At 48.4% G+C, this 20,155-nt stretch overlaps 1 protein-coding gene across 12 annotated transcripts in view; it reads left to right on the forward strand.

The window, feature by feature from the left end:
- The first annotated feature begins 752 nt into the window (after window positions 1-752).
- The window catches only part of LOC100121891 (serine-rich adhesin for platelets), a 42,757-nt gene continuing 23,354 nt past the window's right edge, over window positions 753-20,155 (forward strand). For all 12 annotated transcript variants that reach the window (XM_031921911.2, XM_031921919.2, XM_031921920.2 and 9 more), the window contains exons 1-2: window positions 753-1,181; window positions 17,482-17,977. In XM_031921911.2, coding sequence (XP_031777771.1) covers window positions 17,637-17,977 — 341 coding nt within the window. In that variant the 5' untranslated portion in view covers window positions 753-1,181; window positions 17,482-17,636. The remainder of the gene's footprint in view (window positions 1,182-17,481; window positions 17,978-20,155) is intronic.

Consider the following 20,155-nt stretch of genomic DNA (forward strand, 5'->3'; position numbering starts at 1 on the left):
AGTGTGAAACTCGATAAAAATTTCGACGGTATTTTGGACTAGGATTTCGAACCTATAATAAGAGCGCGAAATCTTGTCAGCCCGAAGATAAGCAAAGCGAATTTTCCCAGAGATCCCGTGTACTTCAAAAGTTTCTTATAGGTATAATATAGCTGTACTAGAAAATGGGAAAGTTGTGAACTAGTAAAGAAAAATAATAAAATTTGCATATTCATATAAGTACACCGCACAATCATTTGAAGAGCGACTCGTCGTCCGAGTTGCGCAGCGCGCGTTAGGTATACATACCTATATATAGTTTTTCAGTATAATAGCCGCACTGCACGGAGAGAACTGCGGAAACTTTCGGGCGGACGTTTCATCGGGAATTGAGTTGCGAAGCAGTTTGACAGGTCAGTTACCGGGCAATATACCAGGTGAACTATTGAGAGTACTCGTCGAATTCGTCGGCCTATACATTTTGCCTGTTTATTACCGCACGTCAGATTTCCAAACGGTTGTCAAATATAAAAATTCAAAAACGCGCAGCAACAGACGCGCAATAATGAAATTCGACCCATCTCGTTCGCAGCTCGTTCTCAATGAGCCATCGGAAGCGATGCGCGATACGTCCAAAGCAGCGCAACCCCTATATATGTATATTACACCTCGGATATATCTCCCCTATAGAGAGCAGCCAAGTGGCGCCCTCTGCATCGCCTCTACCCCCCCTGGAGATCGCGAGTAGTCACCGCGGCCGCAGACTGCAGAGCAGTCAGTCGCTTCCCGAGCGGGTGGCAGCCGCGTCTCTCCCTTTCTGTCTCCGTTCACACAATTCGATCGCCGCGGCGTAAGTATACATAATCGCAGTCGCATCAGTGTCGTCGTGGCGCGATGGCTGTCCAGCCCTGAGTGCGCGGAACGAGAGTGTGCTCGCGGCAAGAGGATATCCTGTACTTTTTCTTCCGCGGAGAGAGAGAGAGAGAGAGAAAACGTACACAACGAGGCGCGGCGGCGGCGGCGGCGGCGGATGGAAAGAAGACGGCAAGGGCGCTGCTGCTGCATGCACGCGCCGCGACGTGTTGGATCGATTCCCCTGTCTTGAGTCGAGCTGGCTCTCGCCTCGTTTTTGCGCCTGCTGGACTCTCTCTCTCACTCTCTCACTCTCGTACACCGCTGCTTTGCTACCTTGTGCGATTGAGGTATGTGGACCGTTGTTGCCCCCTTTTTATTCCCTTTCGTTCTTGGAGGTGAGATGTGCTTGTGGGCTAGCGTTTTCGAGGGCGGTGGAGAAAAGGATGCTTTTGTGCGGAGGTGCGATGTGTGCTGCTAGTGGTGGTGGACAGGTGCCGTTATATATAGGGAGTGTTGTTGGACTGGTCGTGTGGGGGACGCGGAGGTTCACCTCTTGAAAGACGGCTGTTTTTAGAATCCTGACGGTGGGCTCTTTCGAGAAAGAAACGGGATTAATGGCGAAATCTCATTTCTCGCTTATACCTATATAATACGCCAAACCTCTCTCCCCTCCGTATATAGTCTAACGTAGTTTTCGCAAGTTTTCGAGAGAGCAGAGGAGCGCCGTTTTTCCGCGCGTCGCCTCGACTATCGGGATATCAATTGGAAAGTTAGCCCGAATCTCGCGAAAGTCTGCAGGCTCTGTAGATGGAAATCTTTTCGAATTCGTTTATAGGGGCTCACATCGCAGCCTCGTGAGTTAATACCTACACTTCTCTCTCTCTCTCTCTCTCTCTCTCTCTCTCTCTCTCTCTCTCTCTCTCTCTCTCTCGTCGGAGTATATCGATTTTCGGTTTTCAACGCACTCGCTCGCTCGAGTTTTCGTAACGAGGTGAAAACTGACGTAATTCCTGTTTATTTACTACACTGTATGTGCAGCCACAAACTACTCTGTACTGTATTCGCCGAATCGGACGGGCATTTTTCTCCTGAAAAAATAAAAACGCCAGCCTCTCGCGCGCGAACGGAAAATCAGATTCCCGAAAGAATCGATTTTTCAACTGACCCGCTAACAGTCCGCTGCATCCGTCGCGACGATTCGTGTGTTGGAATATGCTTATAGGCCGCGCACGGGTGTCGGAAAAGTATACGATTCTGAAAGCCAAACAACGACACACTAACCAAGTATTAGAATTAATCGCTGCTTCCGAGAGCGAGTTTCGGAAGTAAAGTTTTCCACACACCCCAATAACCGTCGCGTATGCATAGAGTATAAGCCGAACTTTCGACAATAATCTTCTTATATAGCGCGAGCAGTTTTCAAAGCGAACCGCGGACTCTTTAAAAATCAATTCGTTTCCAGAGCAGCCGCAGCACATGCACCCAGTCCCTCCCCCCTCGTAGGTGGTAGATATGCAAATTAGGGACACAATCGGTGAGATCAAGGAAGTTCCTAATGGCGAATACACCTTTCTCTCTCGCTGGTGACTTTAAATTACTGCTGCACCAATTGGCATATAACGTATATTACGCCGTAAATCAGCGTTTTTATTATTATTATTTTTTTTTTTTTTCGGAAACTCGAACCACGTGCTTATCCCCCATATCCCCGTCACGTGACTCACGTCAAAAGTACACGTGACGTTACGTCGACTTGCGTTCCGCGAATTCGCTCGAGAGAGAGAGAGAGAGATAGATGTATCTCTGGTAGTCGTTGTTGGGCAAAAGTCGATAGCCTCTTCTGTCGCCTCGGAAAAAGAGTCCTTTTTAGGTTAGGTCGTATTAAACCCCCACCAACTTTTTCATCCCCTCCGCGCAATCCCCTCTCTCTCTCTCTCTCTCTCTCTCTCTCTCTCTCTCTCTCTCTCTCTCTCTCTCTCTCGATCCGCAGTCGAAAAACATCATCAGGACCGAACGTCCGACTGTTTATTTTTCATTTGCACTTTATTTGCGCTCCGCAGCCCTCGTGTATATATACATGTATATATATACGTGTATATCGTGTATATATATACGTGTATATATACACATTCGTTTTATCTGGCTCGCTGGAAAAGGCTAACGACTCTCGCGCATAGGTGTATGTATAATTTTTTTTTTTTAAAGCGAACAAAACTCCAAAAAAAGACAGTGGTTGAGGACAGGTTGAGTCAGACGAAGGAAGGGGGGGGGGGTGATGTGTGTAGCAGCGTTGGGGGGCGCCACGTGAGTCATCGTGTGCGTGCGCTCGTTTTCACACAGATAGATACTTTTGAGTATACAGGCTCGTTGCTCGGCGCCGAAAAAAATTTTTTTTTCCTCAAAAGTTGACACGCTTCCAATAGATGCGCGGGTGAGAGATTAAGGCCATCTCCCGGCTGATCGAACCCGGAGCTTTGCCACTTAAGTGACGACTATACGACAAACACCTGCGCCTACGTGTATACCTTATACGCGACGAAGAGCTTTATTATTTCGAGCTGTCGCGCGCGTGTGTGTGGCTTCGGGCTGATGTCAATATTCCATCCGCGCTTCGGTGGCTGGATTATCCGAACTGGCGTTGCTGAAATTATACCGTTATCTTTTTATATACGGTAGAGACCTACATTAACTTGTATAGTATTCCAGTATACTTGTATATTTCAACCTTCAACATTCACAGCTCGGCATTACCGTACGCGTTTAACTTTCTCTCGCTTCCAAATCGAAAGTTCAGCCCTCGCGCGATAATCGCATGCAAATCATTCGACACCCCCGCGCTCGCTCGCCTAAATCAATCATACGTCGCGCGTATACTCCCAATAGACGAATTCAATTCCTGAATAATACATAGACACGTACATGCGTGCATAACTCGCGGTAATCCACGCGGAAAATTAATCCCGGCTGTTTATTTCTTGCGCGCGAGCGCGAGGGAAAAACAAAACCGCAACGACGACAATCTAGACGCGGATAAGAAGGGAAAAAAATCTCGCGCGGTGAGAGAACGAATAGGTGCGAAGTGTGACGACGACACATACGCTGCTGCTGCAGCTTCCCTTTGTTCGGCCGCAGACTCTTTCGCGGAGTTATTCTTCTCTTTCTCGCCGCCTTCTTCTTCTGCTGCTGCTTTTTTGTCGCGTCCGCAGCTGCGAAAATTCTCATTATACGCCGCCAGACACACACACATGGAAATCCCGTGTTTGAGGAGAGAGTCGTCGTCGAGGTAAAGAATTACTCTGCTGTACGATGTGTACACCCACGAGGATTGAGTTATGGCTTTTTCTGCGCGCGCGTGTGTGTGTGTGTGTTTATACCGCGGTTAAACTGACGAGGGACAGCGCGAGAATTAGTGCGCGTGTATCCCAACGAAATTTTTGTATGAAAGGGTGGAAAAAAGAGAGTGAGTTTGAATTTGATGGTATAATACGTATCTGTCTGATAAATAGCGCGTGATTACGGCGAAATTAATGGATCGAGAGGTGAACGCTCGCTCGCGCGTGGATGATATTTTCGGTTAATAAAGGAAATGTGTTTTTGTTATACGTGTATGGCTTATACACATAGCACGTCAGCACACCGCTCGGGGGTTTTAATTATTGAGATTGTGTACACACACACACGCACACACACACACACACATCAGAGAGCTGAAAACCAATGCGCTGTATGCGGGGACGTGTTCGCGGTTGGAATTAAAGTGTGACTGCGCGAAATTAGGGAATATTGCTCGTTTATTATACAAGAATCTGTTTTTCAAAGCTCGTATGATTGTGAAAAAAAAAAAAATATATATATATATCCCTTCCGACGCCTTCAAGTAGCACGAGCTGGAGTAGGTCAGACGGGGACACATTCCGACGATACGGATCTGAGCGTTTTTTTCGAAAGAGCCTCGCGGAGGGACAATACAGAGAGGAAAAAAAACTAATCAGAGATAAACTCGAAAGCGTAATATAACCCGCTCCTATCGCCTACGTTCTACTCAGTGGATGAGCCACAAACGACGGCCGTAAAGGCGCAAAAAATTCTTCTCTCCACGGTACCTATAGGTATACACACAGAGTAACCGTGATGCCTTTCTTTCGATATCGAAGAGCAAGGCGGCTTTATATTCGCGTTTAATTCCTTTCGTGTGTTTTTAAGCGCCGGACAACGATGACGAGTGTGCTTTACGACGGCTGGACCCTCTCTATACGTATATATGATGGTACAGGTGAAATTTTTGCGGATCGAGGTTAATGGATACACCATTTTCTTGGCTTTCTTTTTAAATTCAGCGCTGCGCGCGGGAAAAGTTTCCAGCGCTGCTTTTACACTTTTTTTTTTGACGAAGGGTTTGTGAATGATTTATTTTCTCATTCGCGAATGGCCGCGTATTTTTCGAAAAGACCTTTCCGTTAAATAAATAAAATACTCTCAAGGGGAATTTTCCCAAAAAACACGCACACACCTTTTACAATGCAATCTTCAACGCGTCAGCACACAGCGTCAGCGCATATAGATATAACGAGATCCCATTGCTACGTCGTTTGCGTCCAGTTTTCGGGGTTATCGCGCCCGACCATCGCGCACACACACACACACATATATATATATATATATATATATATATATATATATATATATATATATATATATATATATATATATATATATATAGAGAGAGAGAGAGAGAGAGAGAGAGAGAGAGAGAGAGAGAGAGAGAGAGAGAGAGAGAGAGACGGGCGCAATGTGCTTTTATGTGCGCACCTTGCGCCGTAGCGGTGATTTGTGTCTTCGTGTGTGTATGGGGCGGTGAAAAATGGGATTTAAAGGGCGAAAAGCCAGCCGGAGGGTCGTACTCGGCAGTTGCGTATTATTCTCTCTCTCTCTCTCTCTCTCTCTCTCTCTCTCTCACACATTTATGCACGATCTCGTTCATACACCCGCATGAAAATTAGATCGTCGTCGAGACGATTTTTTTTTTGTTTGCGCGTCGTCGGTTAAGATTTGATCGAGACTTTCCGTAGAGAGAGTGGAAAAGGAAGGCTTATTATTCTCCATTATTGAGGAGCTTCTTTGCGGGCGGCTGAATGTTTAACGTCCTGATGAATAAACGAGTTCGCGCTTTTGCGCATTATCCTCTGCGATGAATAAGCCAGAGAGACACGCGTGTGTGTGTGTGTGTGTGTGCATCATCAATTACGATGTTGGACATCGCATCGAAGAATATACGTATAGCACGTATCGCGCGGACTTTTATGTACTAATTATATACGGAGTAGGATGAAAAACTACGCTAAAACTTCCTTATCTCTCTTCGCTATATTTTTCTCTTTACTCACGAGAGAGCACGCGTTCCTGGCGCGGTGTTTCGCCGCATGAATAACCAACGGGTCTTAGGCAACTTTCGGACGCTAATCCCCTTCGGCCCTCTCGAGAAACTCGATCCCTAATGAAGCATCAAGTGCGAGGGGCTGAGAGAGAACAGCGACAAGCTGGTTATATACAGGGAGAGAGAGAGAGGCGAAAAATCCCACCGGCCAATCACACCGTTATACCGAACACTTGTACAACTTCGCGGCTCTCTCTCTCTCTCTCTCTCTCTCTCTCTCTCTCTCGTCTCCTTCTGCCGCGTAACTTCAAGTTTACAAAGTGTCTGAACGCACGCAAACTCCGACGGCGTGTTTTTGTTCTCGCGTCGCTTTGATTGTTGCCCCCCTCTCTCGTGTATAATTGTTTTCTCTCGCTCTCTTGCGCATTGTTTACCATCAGCGTCACTCCGAACTATTTCTCATATATCCCCGCAAAGTTTGTTGCCCCACAATTGCGCTCTCCGGCACACTCGTAAAAATGGCGACGTCGCGCGTATATTACCGTGCTATATTGCTCTCCACGCGGGCGACACGCGAGATACACGCGATGAAACAATAACCGCGTGTAGATCCTCTCGAGGAGTCCACTTTCCGGGCAATCAGTCCGGCATTCGCTCTACACATATGTATAGGTATATGAGCCGGCGCGTAGAGGAGGAAAAATTTCAGCGCTGTACAAAACCGCGAGCAATATCCCTCGCGCGACAAAAAGTCCCCCGGAGATACAGAGGATCCTCTAGCTGCGCTTGCGATGTAGGTATACGAGAACACGGCTAGAACTTGAACAATTTTTCCACGCAGGGAGAGCAGCCAGTGGAAAGCTCTCTCTCTCTCTCTCGCTCTCGTATATAGCCGCCCCACCCCGAAAACCCCGTGGGCCAATGCGAATCTACCGGCTGTCTCTCGCGTATAAGTATATACAGCCCAGAGCAGCACTGCTCGAGCCAGAGAGAGAGAGAGAGAGAGAGAGAGAGAGAGAGAGAGAGAGATAGAGAGAGGAGCGCGTGCCCTATCGATCGTAGCAGAGCAGCAGAGCAGAGCAGCAGCAGCGCGCACTGTCTATCCCGCGCGCGTAGGTTGTGTATAACCACACTAGAGGGCGGAGGAGGGGGGGGGGAGCGGTTACACGCGAGTGTGTGTGTATAGACACCCGCATATAATTTGCCAACACCGCGGCTGCGAGTTTCGCCGGATGAATAAACCGGCTCGCTCTCGTTGGGAATATTACGCGCTTTTTGCGCCGCTAATTTCACCCTCCCGCACGCTTGCGTAAGCAGCCCCGGATGTGACGCTTCCGGTGTTGGAAAGCGGCCCGTGCGTGTCCTCTCTCTCGCTCGAACGAACGAAAGCCCGGACGCTGACTCATCACGCGTGCGAAATTCACGCCGGGGAAGGTTTTGATTCGGCTCTCGATTTTTTACACCGCACTGACAGGTGGCCGTAGTATAGTGACCACGTCAGCTCCCCGTTCTCGCGGAGGTGTCGGCGGAAGGAATAAAAAGAGAAGCACACGCAAAAGGCGTTAATTAGCGGGAGCCAGACGCTTCCCGCGAGCTGTGGCTCTTCAACGAGCCATTAAGTCTCGAGAGGCGGCTCGCTCTCGGGAAAGCTGTGTGCGCTTAAACGTCAAAGCGCCGTGCGAAATTGGGACCGCGGTGCAGCTTGAAAGCGCAGGTATTTTGATCGGGAGAGCGGACGCCGATGCCCGCGCGCTCAGGTGCGTGTCTCGACGAGATTGGATATTTTATTATCATCGCGTCTCTCGCGATCGGCGCGAGCTGATGAGAAAAGCGGTTACGGAAAAGTATAGTAAGTACAGTCAGCTTTCGCTCCCTGAATAATTCTCTACAAACCCCCGCGATGTCGAGATTTGAATAAGGAGCCAAACACACGCTGTATACACACAGACAGACATCAGGCAGGAAAAGCGTGAGCGGGTAAATAAGAAAAGTTTTTCGAGCGTGCGCAGCCTTGCAACAAAAATCGAATCCAAACTCCCTCCCTCTCCCCCTCTCTCTCTCTCCCTCTTGCGAAACGACCAGACGCCGTTTACTAGCTCACTCTCTCTCTCTCTCTCTATCTCTCTTGCTTTGCCGTGCAACTCGCGATTCGATTACACGGAGCCCTTAGTTACCGCGTCGAGGCATAAACGCGCGCTCTCGACCCGCACCTGTATATTTTTCGGAATTCTCGATGTGTTTTGTCGAACTTCTTTCGAGTAAACTCTTGAAATAGCTAAATTTTCGCGAAAAAAGTACACACTCGAATCAATCACTTCCGGATATAACAGAACGATTTCCCCTTGTATCCAACGAGACCAACCTCTGGTAATTTTTCCCGCAGCGCGCGAATTACCGAATCGAGCTCGAGGATCGCCCCTCGCGACGCGTGTGTGTAATTAAAAAAAATTTCCTCTTTTTCCCACACAGAGAGCTGCTGCTGCTGCTGCTGCTGACCCTTTCTAAACCGCAGAGCGCCGGGCGCCGCTGCAGCAGCAGCGGACACTTGACACTTATGCACATAGCGGCGTGTAGTGCGCCGTTTGAAGCACCGCCTCGCTGTGCCTTTTCCGAAGCGAGTGAGCGCAACGTCAATGTTTTTGCGCGAAAGAGAGGGAGAGAGAGAGAGAGAGAGAGAGAGAGAGAGAGAGTACAGCGTTAGAGCTTCTGGACGCAGTTGAAGGACTGGCACTCGAGCAGCGGGCTTCGTACAAATACGCGAGTGAGGAAGAGGTGGAACGAGGTTAACCGCGCGCTACGCAGCGCGTAATTTTGAATTTAGCGCGCAAAAATTGGCCGGTGGGTGTGAATTTCGCGCGGTGTGACACTCGCTGATTAATTAATTCGTATTGCGGCGGTGCAGCGTTGAGGATTCGACGATTAGCGCTTATTTCTGACTGTCACTCGTGTGCGTATTGGGAAGCTTCGGAACAGATTGCCTTTATGCTTTGCTTTCGATTACGCCAAGTTTCATATACAGAAAATCAAGTTATATCACTCTATCCAAGATTGCACTCCTGTGTTCCCCGAATTTTCCCGCACCAATAGGACACACGAATTTTTCTCTCTCATCCCGTGTACCGGCCGTAGAAAAACTCGTCTGTTGATTCGAGCAAATCTCTTCTCTTCTCTCTCTCTCTCTCTCTCTCTCTCTCCGTAGCATATACTCTGCGCGAGCGGCAAACTTTCCGCGCCAATTATACAGGCGAAGCACACGCTTAATTCAATTTTTTGCTACCAACGCAGCTCAGTCCCGTACTCGCGCCCGGATTATCTCCGGCTAACTTTATTCCCGGACTCGTCCGCGAGTTAAGTGGTACGAGTCAACCTCCGACGATCCCCCTCCACATGTATACACTATACACACATACGGAGGCTGATGCACTGTGTATGTTGTATAGTATAACAGATGCTCGCGAGCGGAGAATAATTTCGTTGGTCAATTTATCGCGCAACCCGACGACCCGCGGCTGCATCGGTGTATCCCTTCCCGAGAGAGAGAGAGAGAGAAAGCTTGCGGAGAGATATAAGGAAATAGTAATGAGAAAAAGACGCGTTGCGCACGTGGCGCGGCGCGGGCTGTGCATACGATAAAATTCCGTATGAGAAAGCCGACTCGTTCGAGATGGGATTTTATATGCAGCTGTTTCCTATACTCCCTTTTCTTTATCGACTTTGCCTCTCTCTCTCTCTCTCTCTCTCTCTCTCTCTCTCTCTCTCTCTCTCTCTTCTGCGCATACCGCCGGCTTATTTCTCTCCCTAAAATACCCCCTGTCGCAACAGTATAGTGCATAACCTATAGCTATACCGGCCAGAGAAGGTTTTTATGCTCGACCGCGGGAACATAACCTAAAAGTTCGCCGCTGCTGTCTCTCCCTCTATATGCCCGGGGTATAAGAAGTCGAGAGCAATCGGCGTACGGTGCGGAAAAGAGAGAGAGAGAGAGAAAAGAGGTAAAAGCTGCGCGCGCGGGCGGCGACGAGATATTGTACGGCTTCGATGCGCCATCCACAATGTATAGGCTTTTTTCAAGATGCGCGCTTTCTTTATTTCTTTAGAGGGGGGAATAAACTTTATCGAAATTGAAAGCCGTTGTATACATCTAATATGTATTTCGGATATTACTCGCTTCCGGAAAATTAGTTCTTTGTATACAGCTGCATCAGTGGAAAAAACTTGTTTTTACATAGTGTACGAATCGTACCAATAAATAAAAGTTAAAAAAGCTGAGCTCGCGAGAATATGACCGGAGGGCGTGAATGAAAAAAAAAAACACGAAATTTCATCGGTGAACGAGGAGCGAGAGAGATGACTGAACTATAGACACGGCCTCGCCCTCGGCGGGTTTTTCCCAATTCCACCGTTGCGTTATCCAGCCGCTCTTTCTCTGACGGGCGAAATACGAGCGGGGGGGGGGGGAGAAGAGAGAAAAATGGCCGACCGACTGCACGCAGCCTGCATCGACAATGCGGACCTTATTACGACGTCACGTATAGAAGTAGAAGCTGGATAGGAAAAAACCGTTTCGACCAATCATATCCCCGTTATATCTTGTATCAACGCTGGGGAAAAATCGACGCGTCTTATTGGCTGTGTCGCTGTAAAAAAAAAGGGTACAACACGATCACACAAGAGACTATCTCTCTCCCTCCGTGTCAGATTTCTCTCTAGCACTCGCCGGTTTAACGACCAGTGTCCGACGCCCAAAAGAGCCGCATCAGGGGCCACCGCGCACAGATCGTCCCAGGTGTGCCGTTCATTCAACTGCGCGGACTCGTCCTTCGAGCTCGGGGATAAAAAAAAGAGGCGAACACAACGCCAGCGAAATCAGAACGACAGAGGCGTGTAGACCACGTACGGATATTTATATATAGGTATACCAGGTATACGGGAATGATTCAGTACATCGCGCTCGAGTCTTGTTAGCTCGAGTCAAACATTTGGCCTCATTGATCGCGCGCTCGCTCGCAGGGTTTACGTACGCGAAATCACGGGCCATGTATATACCTATATATGTATACGGTCTTATGTGGCAGAGTGTGTATAATCCTGGCACACGCGGCCGGCTTCATTATTATTGCGCCCGAGCGCGCCGAGAGATGTGCCGTTGCTGACTTTGGCATAATCGGCTGAGTGCAGGATATACTTCTTCTTTTAATCGCGCGCGAGTAGCTATGTATACATTACACAGGATCGAGGGATTTGGAATACATGGAAAAATCTCTGATTGATCGAATGCAGCATATCAATGATGAAGAGATGAAAGGAGAGCTTTCGGTTGCAGTGAAGCGATCCGGAGTTATTTATTTTTCAAACAAGCTCGAATCGACCGCGTTATATCTCTCTCTCTCTCTCTCTCTCTCTCTCGAACACTGAATGGCACTCAATTTTGAATTTCCCGCTCGGACATCCGCAAGCTCAGTATCCGTAAATACGCGCGCGCGCATATATCGCTTAGGAAAAAAAGAAGCGAGGATCAGGAGCGCTTTTAAATCCTTCAGAAAATATTGAACCCATTTATTCTTTCGCGCGTATAAAGCTCTCCAAGCAGCCCATTAGCTCTCTCTCCCTCAACACACTCGTGCGCATGTTATATATACGTTTCGCTATACGTACGTACAGAGATCACGAGCGAGCAGAAAAAAAGCTTCAGTATAGTATATGCAGGGGAATCGCTCTCTGGGAATCTCACCGCGCGGTGTGGTCTCTGGCAAACTCTGCCGCGCTCAAACATACGCGTAGTACAGAGAGAAGAAGAAGAAAAACAAAGAGAAAGAGAGAGAGAGAGAGAGAGAGAGAGAGAGAGAGAGAGAAAGAAAGAGAGAATATAACTGGCTGGCGCAGTGGCGGCGGTGGCTGCGCGTTTTAACACCTCCGTAAAGAGGAATTATCTTCGCCTAGCTGGCTTTCTCTCTCTCCGCAGGACGTATGTGCGCCAGGATCCGCTGTACTGCAGGGGGGCTTCCCTATACTCTTTCCCCGCGCACAGCAGCGAACAGCGAGTATAAGGGGCCGAGTTGGATGGGGTGACGTTGCCGCACCGCCATCGTACACTTATATACCTCTGTACACCGTGTGCTCGTACGCGTGTGTGCACGACAAGGACGGAGAAATGGAAAACGTGCGAGAAAATTTTATACGGGCTGAAAGTGCCTCGCGTGATGGAAGCAATCGTGTACAGGTAGTGTATACGTAAATATATAGGGTGGCCGAGGAGCGCGTGATTAGATGGCTATAATGAGAGAGTTGGATGGGAGAGAGAGATATCGGAAAAAACGGCGACGGCTCTTTCCGTTATTCCGTGTCGTTCATTGTCTGCGGTGTGCCATACGATGGATGGATGGATGGATGGGGATGGCTCAGCAGAATGACTGAGAGAGAGAGAGAGAGACGGATAGATAATTAATTAACGCGAGCGAGCGCGCGGTTATCACGGATCTATTGTTCGATTCTCTATCGCGACGGCTTTTTCAATAATGAACAGAAAAGAGGGGAAGGAAGGTGCTGATGGTGTATGTACGCACGGGAGGCTTTATTACTGGGATTCCAGAGGGAGAGAGGACAAGGCGATCGGCTATAAAACCACATTCGCGCACTCGCGAGAGAACGGACGGACGGACAATGCTGATTAATAAATTCGCAAAGCGCAGTCCGCCGCGCGCGAGCAGCGAAACCAGGGCATCTCCATAAAGTGCGAGAGGCAGTGAGACTGGACGCCGCGCTCTCGAGGCTACATATTAAATCACGTCGAACAATACGAAACGAGAGCACGCGTTGCCAGCTGGTATGGAATTTCAAAATGGAGCGGCGGCGCAGACAATCGGACTGTGAGTGAGAGAGAGAGAGAGAGAGAGAGAGAGAGAGAGAGAGAGAGAGAGACGGAGAAGAAAACAAACAGGCGAAAGGTCAGTCTTGATATCTGCGAAACTGAGTATAGAGCTAGAGAGAGACTAGGTGGCAAGGTATAGGATGGACGGAGAGAGCGCGGTAGGGAGACGGACAGAATGCGCGCGATTCCCTCGCAGCCCGGCTGAGCGTGCGGAATCAATATAGGAGGTCAGTGGCATCAGCGGCGGTGGCAGCGAGCGCAAGCTATACACAATCGCACACGGAGCACATTCTGCTGTGACACACGGACGCTTCGCTCTCTGTGGCCGAGCACGTGACACTAGTCCGCAGTCGGATTAGTGTCACGTTGGGGACGGATTGTTGATGATGATTTTCGGGCATGATTCGAGGATTTTTTTGAAGAGCTGACAACGATGCTGCTCGCTGATTGGAGCTGTTAGGCGGGTAATGCTTCTGGATGAGTTTAGGTCTGTGTGGGTGTAATTTTAAGTCGCGTTGAAATGTTTGTAAGCTGTTTGGTTTAAATCGAGCGAAGCAACGGTAAATAGGTATGAATACGTTTGACTATAGGTTTGACTAGGTTTCACCTCAGCAAATGCGAATTCTCTCTTTAAAATCCATTTCACTCACATACATTCAAATTAACCTCAACGTGAAAAACGAAACCAGTCCCCTGCGCGCGCAAGAGTTATCGCCGTAGGAGTCTATTCCGCGACTTTTTATCTCGAGCGGGAAGATGCGCGCACGACTCGATTAATCCAGCGGACCGCGGCGCTGGCATCTATAGGATTCTACGTCGACGGCGATATTGAATTTGAGCCGCAGCGCACAGCGCAGCACCGCGATAGAGTAGAGAGAGAGAGAGAGAGAGAGAGAGAGAGAGAGAGAGACTCGGGCGGGAGCGATACTCCATTAGTCGTCATATCGATTACGCCGAGCCGACGAGATTATCCGTTTGAGTCTAATGCCCGTGGAATACAATTTTTTTTCTCGCTCCTTCCGGAGAACGGATTTATAAATCGCGCGCTGCTGGCCGGAAAAAGACACACGAGCACGCGCTAAATCAAATTGCTCACTCCTCAATCCTGTTAGCCGAGAGCTGCTGCAGCCAATTAGCTAAGTAAACGACGGCGACTTTGTTTCACCTATACACGTATAGAACTGTGTGTGTAGAGAGAGAGAGAGAGAGAGAGAGAGAGAGAGAGAGAGAGAGAGAGAGAGAGAGAGAGAGAGAGAAAGCGGAATAGTATAGGAGAAAGAAACTCTCCGAAAGCGGAATTGCATTATGGCTCGCGGGGGCCGGCGACAATATTAAAAAACGCCTCTCGTGTTCCAAAGTCGGCGGGGGATTAATATTCGAGTCCAAGAACAGCCATATCGTCGAGAGCGTATATACATCCCTCTAATACTGAAAGCCCGAGGGAAACCTGAAGAACCTCGTACGAGCAACCAGAGCATGAAGCGCTCGAGTTGCAGCTGTCCCTCTCCTCGCGCTTTTTTCGAAAAGGAGAGATGCGAAAAGAGTAAAAAGAACCGACGGTGCTAACGAAGCTGCCGCCGACGAGTTCACTACGTCGTTCGCACTTTTCCGGCTATACACACGCGGCTCGGCAAATTCCGTAGTGGCGGCGGCAGCCGGTGAGAGTTTATGACGGAAGTACTCGAGCGAAACTCGCAATTCGCGAGTGCTTTTGCACACCACGCGAGCACTCGGCTCCTGGCCTTAAATACACGAAAGTCTCTTCGCTCTGCGCTAGGATTCCACATGATGACTGACTACGTTTATACTCGGTACGAAGAGGTAGAGAAAAAAGGAAGTGTAGAATCTATGCTGGTTACTCATCGACAGGTATCGAAATAATCGAGCGACCGAAGGTTAAGTTCGGGAAGGATAGTAGCTTGAAGACGTTATAAATAATTTAGGCTATATACGCTTGAGCGAGTTGTGCAAGCGTAAACGGGAAGGAGGAGCGACGACCCAGTCCCATCAAAAGATTATTAAGTTTGCCGCGATCTGTCTTTAATGGAACGATCAAATAAAGCGGAAGAGACGATTACTAGTTTCCGCGGCTCTCTCGAAGGGTGCAGAGATAGAGAGAGAGAGAGAGAGAGCGTTTGATCGCATTAAGGAGGGAGACAGATATTTGCCATCCGACGACTCGCCGCCGACAGATTATGCAGCCCCGCGTGAGCCATCTACATAACATCCATATGTATGGTCGAGAGAGAGAGAGAGAGAGAGAGAGAGAGAGAGAGAGAGAGAAAGGCCGCCGCTATACTGCTGCGGCACACGCGGAGTTCTCTCGAAAGGCGCCTCTAAAGCCCCCGCTTATATCTCAATTTCGTGTCGATCGAATCGTATAGGTGTACCTGTCTCTCTCTCTTGCTCTCGCTTGGGCGCAAGCGAGAGCTAGAGAAAAAGGAATGATTATGACGAGCGCGCGCGGAGCGCAACGAGGTCGATACCGTGGATCCTGAAACGTGTATCCGCGTTGTACGTACATGTCGCATTTTTTTTCGCTCACCAGCTGCAGAACCAGCTTTTTCAATATCTACCCGCGTCACTCTCTGTTACCGCCTGTCTTTCCGCGTGTCTTCATTGAATTTCTCGCTCGGCGCGCTCGCATTAAGCCGCTCTGACGTTTTGTAGCAGCGCAGCGCGCGACGCTGAAAAGCGAGTGAGAGAGAACTCGTGCAATCTTATTTAGTCCTCCTCTGCAGCCGTCAGCGTCTGTATACATGCGTTTGTTTCAGTTTTTCCCTTTAGTTTTTCGTCACCGCGGGTCGATACGCCCGAGTGTGCGGCTGTAATTAAATCAACGTTTGAGTCTTCGCCGCTAGATGGCGCATCATCGGTACAGCAACCCGCAAGCGAAACAATCCCCAGGAGGATTATTCCATTAGCAGTCATTCGACGGAGTTTCGATCGCTAAAGGCTCACCGCGGCATTTCAATTACCCCAGCACTCGGTCATAACGCGCACGAGATTTCGAGGTTAAACCGTCTGCGCACGGCAGCGAGCGTGATTTCCATTATCCGTTTCTCGACTCCGCTGCTGCATTGTGCACGCGCGCGTATATCCGATGGACGTGCATGTATACATGCACACTGCACTGAGCGGGTAGTAGCAGTGTCTCGCGAGGAGGAGATGCTGCACTCGCATGAAATTGTGCCTGGTTTGCGCGCGCGCGCGCGCACTGTCAACACGCTTTGCAAGTGCCACTCGACGCGTTGCACGTGGTTTCTCTCTTTGAGAGAGGGAAAGGGTGTACGATGCTGCCGCTGCTCTGCGGTTTCTCGCCCAGAGGGAGAACAGTCAGACGGGTGTAAACCACTTCAACTTTCCGCGACCAGCCGGATATAATCTTGTGTACATATATATCTACGGGGGTACAGTATATGCAGATTCACTCCTCTCGTCTTGTACTCATTTGCCGACACCGACCCTGCTTCCCTCACTCTCTTCTGTGAGATGACTACTAGCTTGCTTGCTCGCTCGCATACACCCCTTCCGGAGAAGGATTTCCAGTGTATATAGCGTGGGAAGCGCGGCTGTGTATTCTTTCTTGCGCGAGATGAGGAAAACGCTTGAGTTGGCAATGGTTATACGCGCGAGCGAAGAGATTTAATCTACTACGGTATGCTGGAAACGATTGGATGTGCCTATACTGTCCGACGATGCGCTGCAACATTTTTTGAAGTGATAACTTCTTATGTATGGGAGGATACGTGGCGAGAAGAGAAAAAGTGGGAGAAAATACTGTAACGGTTATTCTTATGCCTCTGGAGCAGAAGCTGGTATTGAATTTTAATCGTTTTTTAATATTTCACATCGATATTGAATTGAAATAATTTATTATCTTACTGAGAGGAGGTAGTTTCTTTCTTAGTATCATACATTAATTAAGATCAGCTTCGAATCGCTTCTATCTTATTTCTAGTTCATTTCTTTGACGCTAAAGATAATATGCAGAAAATATCTTTCAATGAAACTTCAATTCAGCCACGTCAATCCGCACACACGCAAACGCCTGCACTTACTCCGCAAAGACAAAGCTATCGTCACATCTATTTTTCAGGATCGCCTCGCGACGTCACCTGCGAAATAACTCCTGGGCCGCGCGCGCGCGCGCACAGATATCCCCGCGCGATTAATGGCCGTCACTTTTGCAAACAGGGCAATGCGCGCCATTCGCAGATCCGCGTACCTATTCGCTCGTAATTCAGCGGCAGCTGCGACGTGTACACTCACGCCCATATACGCAAAATGACAAAGAGCCCCCGAATACACATACATCTCCCTCGCTCACCGTATCAAAGAGTCTCTCTATAATCCACACACACCTAGTGCGACAATAATACTTATCCGCCAATTTCCATTGCAGATATAGCAGTCGATGATGGACAACAACTCGTCGCCGCCCTGGGAAATCAGCAGCGAGCAGTGCAGTCTTGAGAAGCCACGTGGACACAGTGTCAATCATCATCGCCGTCATCGTCATCATGAGAGCTTATCGTGGAGCACCGGCATGAACGAGCGATGACAAGCCTGATCTTGGAGAACGCAGACTTGAACCGTCTATTTCCGAAATGTCGGCCTAGGCTTCACCCGGGCCCCAACCCGGGCAGTAGCAACAGCAGCAGCAGCAGCAGCAGCAGAAGCAGCAGCAGCAGCAGCAGTGCAGAAGAGCACGCCGCGGTGGTGGTGAGCGCGACGACGACGACGACGACGACTCCGCATGACCATCAGCAGTCTCGAGCTACGGTCTACCGGGAGGTCCTCGTCGCCGAAGAGAAGAGCAGCTGCTCAAACGGACGCATCATCAGCGCCGCCAACGCGACCGACGACATGATCGACCTTGAGCGCGACACCTCGGACAGGCAAGTGTCGCGCGCTTTCTTTATTGCTCGATCGAACGTCTCTCTTCATCAAGCGGTTTATCGCCGTCGTTTTAATACCTCCAGCCTCGAAGGCCGATACACTGATTAAACCAGACGCCGTGCAAGGCTTTATAGGTTAGAATTCGCGCACTATACCCCTCTACGTGTGTCTATGCACACAGTCACACGCGCTTGCAGGCTAGAGCGCATATAATTGGATCAGCCGCTGCGACGTTCTATCCATCTCTCGGCTCTCTGCAAGCAAAGTCGACTCGCTCTCGATGATTTGCATATCCGAAGGTAACCGCTAGAGTTAGCGACGCTTTAGTCGCGGCAAATTAAATCGCTTCATCGTCCGAAGCTGCAGTGCCTGCTGCTGTAAGCCGGATTACCGAGTGCGCATTGAATTCAAATGTGGTAATAGCTGTTGGAGCTAGTTATCAGCTGGGGGCACAACGCGTATGGCGCAAGTTTATTTGCATGTAAAACTATTTCGCTTGCGCGTATTTACCCTGCTGTGCTACTGTGTCGCGCGAGGCAAACTTTCCTCGGAAAGCCGCGAACGCAGAGATTTTCTCCCGCTAGCTGTTATCTCTCGCGATCCGCTGGGGATATAATAACACGCCGGATTACACGGCCGATGTGTCGATTGCTGCACTGGATCAAAATGTAGCAAATTTCCCGTGATAATTTATACAGCTCCGGCTTATACGCGTACAGATCTGCTTTCACAGTGTGTCTGTGTATATACGTCGCGGCATCAGGAATTCAGGGAAAAGTTTGAAATTTATTTATTTTCCTTTCTCACTCTCGCGGGCGAACTAATTGCCGAGCTGAGAATTCGACTGATTAAAGTTCCCCGTCTGCCGAGTTATAAACGAGTGATTCCAGCGTATAAATTATAATGGCTGCCTTCGCGAAAACAATGGGCTATATATATATATATATATATATATATATATATATATATATATATATTATATATATATATATATATATATATATATATATATATATATATATATATATATATATATATATATATATATATATATATATATATATATATATATATATATTATATATATATATATATATATATATATATATATATATTATATATATTATATATATATATATATATTATATATATTATATATATATATACTACCCGAGTATAGGGCACACCGGTTTGCGCGACGAAGAATAGAAGAAGTCTTGAATTGAAATTCAGCCATCGCGCACGAGTTTCTCTCTTATCATCGCGTACAGTATATATACTTATACTCGTTGTTCCGCAACTTATTCTTTTTTGTTGGTAGCGAATCGTCCTGGATTTATACGCTCGTGAGTTTGTTGGGTCATTAGTATACGTCTTAACAATTCGTATCAGCTCTTTCTCTTGACTTCTATTAAAATATTTATTCAATCGGTAACATCTCTCTCGATACGCAGTAGGTCATACATATACAGTTTACAGTACACTTCGTTTTCGTATCATTTGCCGCAAACGCTGTAGACATTGCGTTTTATCGAAGCGCAAGAAACGCCAGCCGCCGCCGCGATGTTTGCCCTGAAGTTTCATACGTAGCAGCATCATCCAAGCCCGCGGCTGAGAGCTCACCCCCTATATATATATATAGTCCGGCACATTGTACTCGGCCGGCGTGTTTGCTTGGTAAACCGGGAGTTTTCCCTCTAAACAGTACACGTGCGGGGGGGGGGGGTGTTGAAGCCTCTCTTCGAAAAATGAGATTCCGATGCGCGATGAGGTAGGAAAAAAGCTCGTATTACGCGAGGCGCAAACGTTTCGACAATGTAAATTCGCCGGCCAAAGTGGTTCGCTAAGCCGCGATCTGTGTGTGTATACATGCACACGTTTTTCCTCTCTCTCTCTCAACTTGTTGGAATGCTCTGGCCCTACAAAAGAGCTTCTCTTTTCTCTATATATGCAGAGCATCGAGCTGGTATAGTAGTCGAAGGGCGGAGGCTGAATTTCAGCGTTCTTTTGTTCAACGCGCCTGTAGAGAGAGCGACGTTTCCCATATTGATCTCCCACCGCCGGTGCAGTGCAGCCACACGCCGGCGACGACTTTTCTCTCTCTCTCTCACTTTATCTCTCTGTCTTCTTGCCGGATGTTATTTGAATTTTAAAGCGAATCTAATAATTTCAGGGCT

Source organism: Nasonia vitripennis, chromosome 1, assembly GCF_009193385.2.
Source record: "Nasonia vitripennis strain AsymCx chromosome 1, Nvit_psr_1.1, whole genome shotgun sequence".
Classification (NCBI taxonomy): domain Eukaryota; kingdom Metazoa; phylum Arthropoda; class Insecta; order Hymenoptera; family Pteromalidae; genus Nasonia; species Nasonia vitripennis.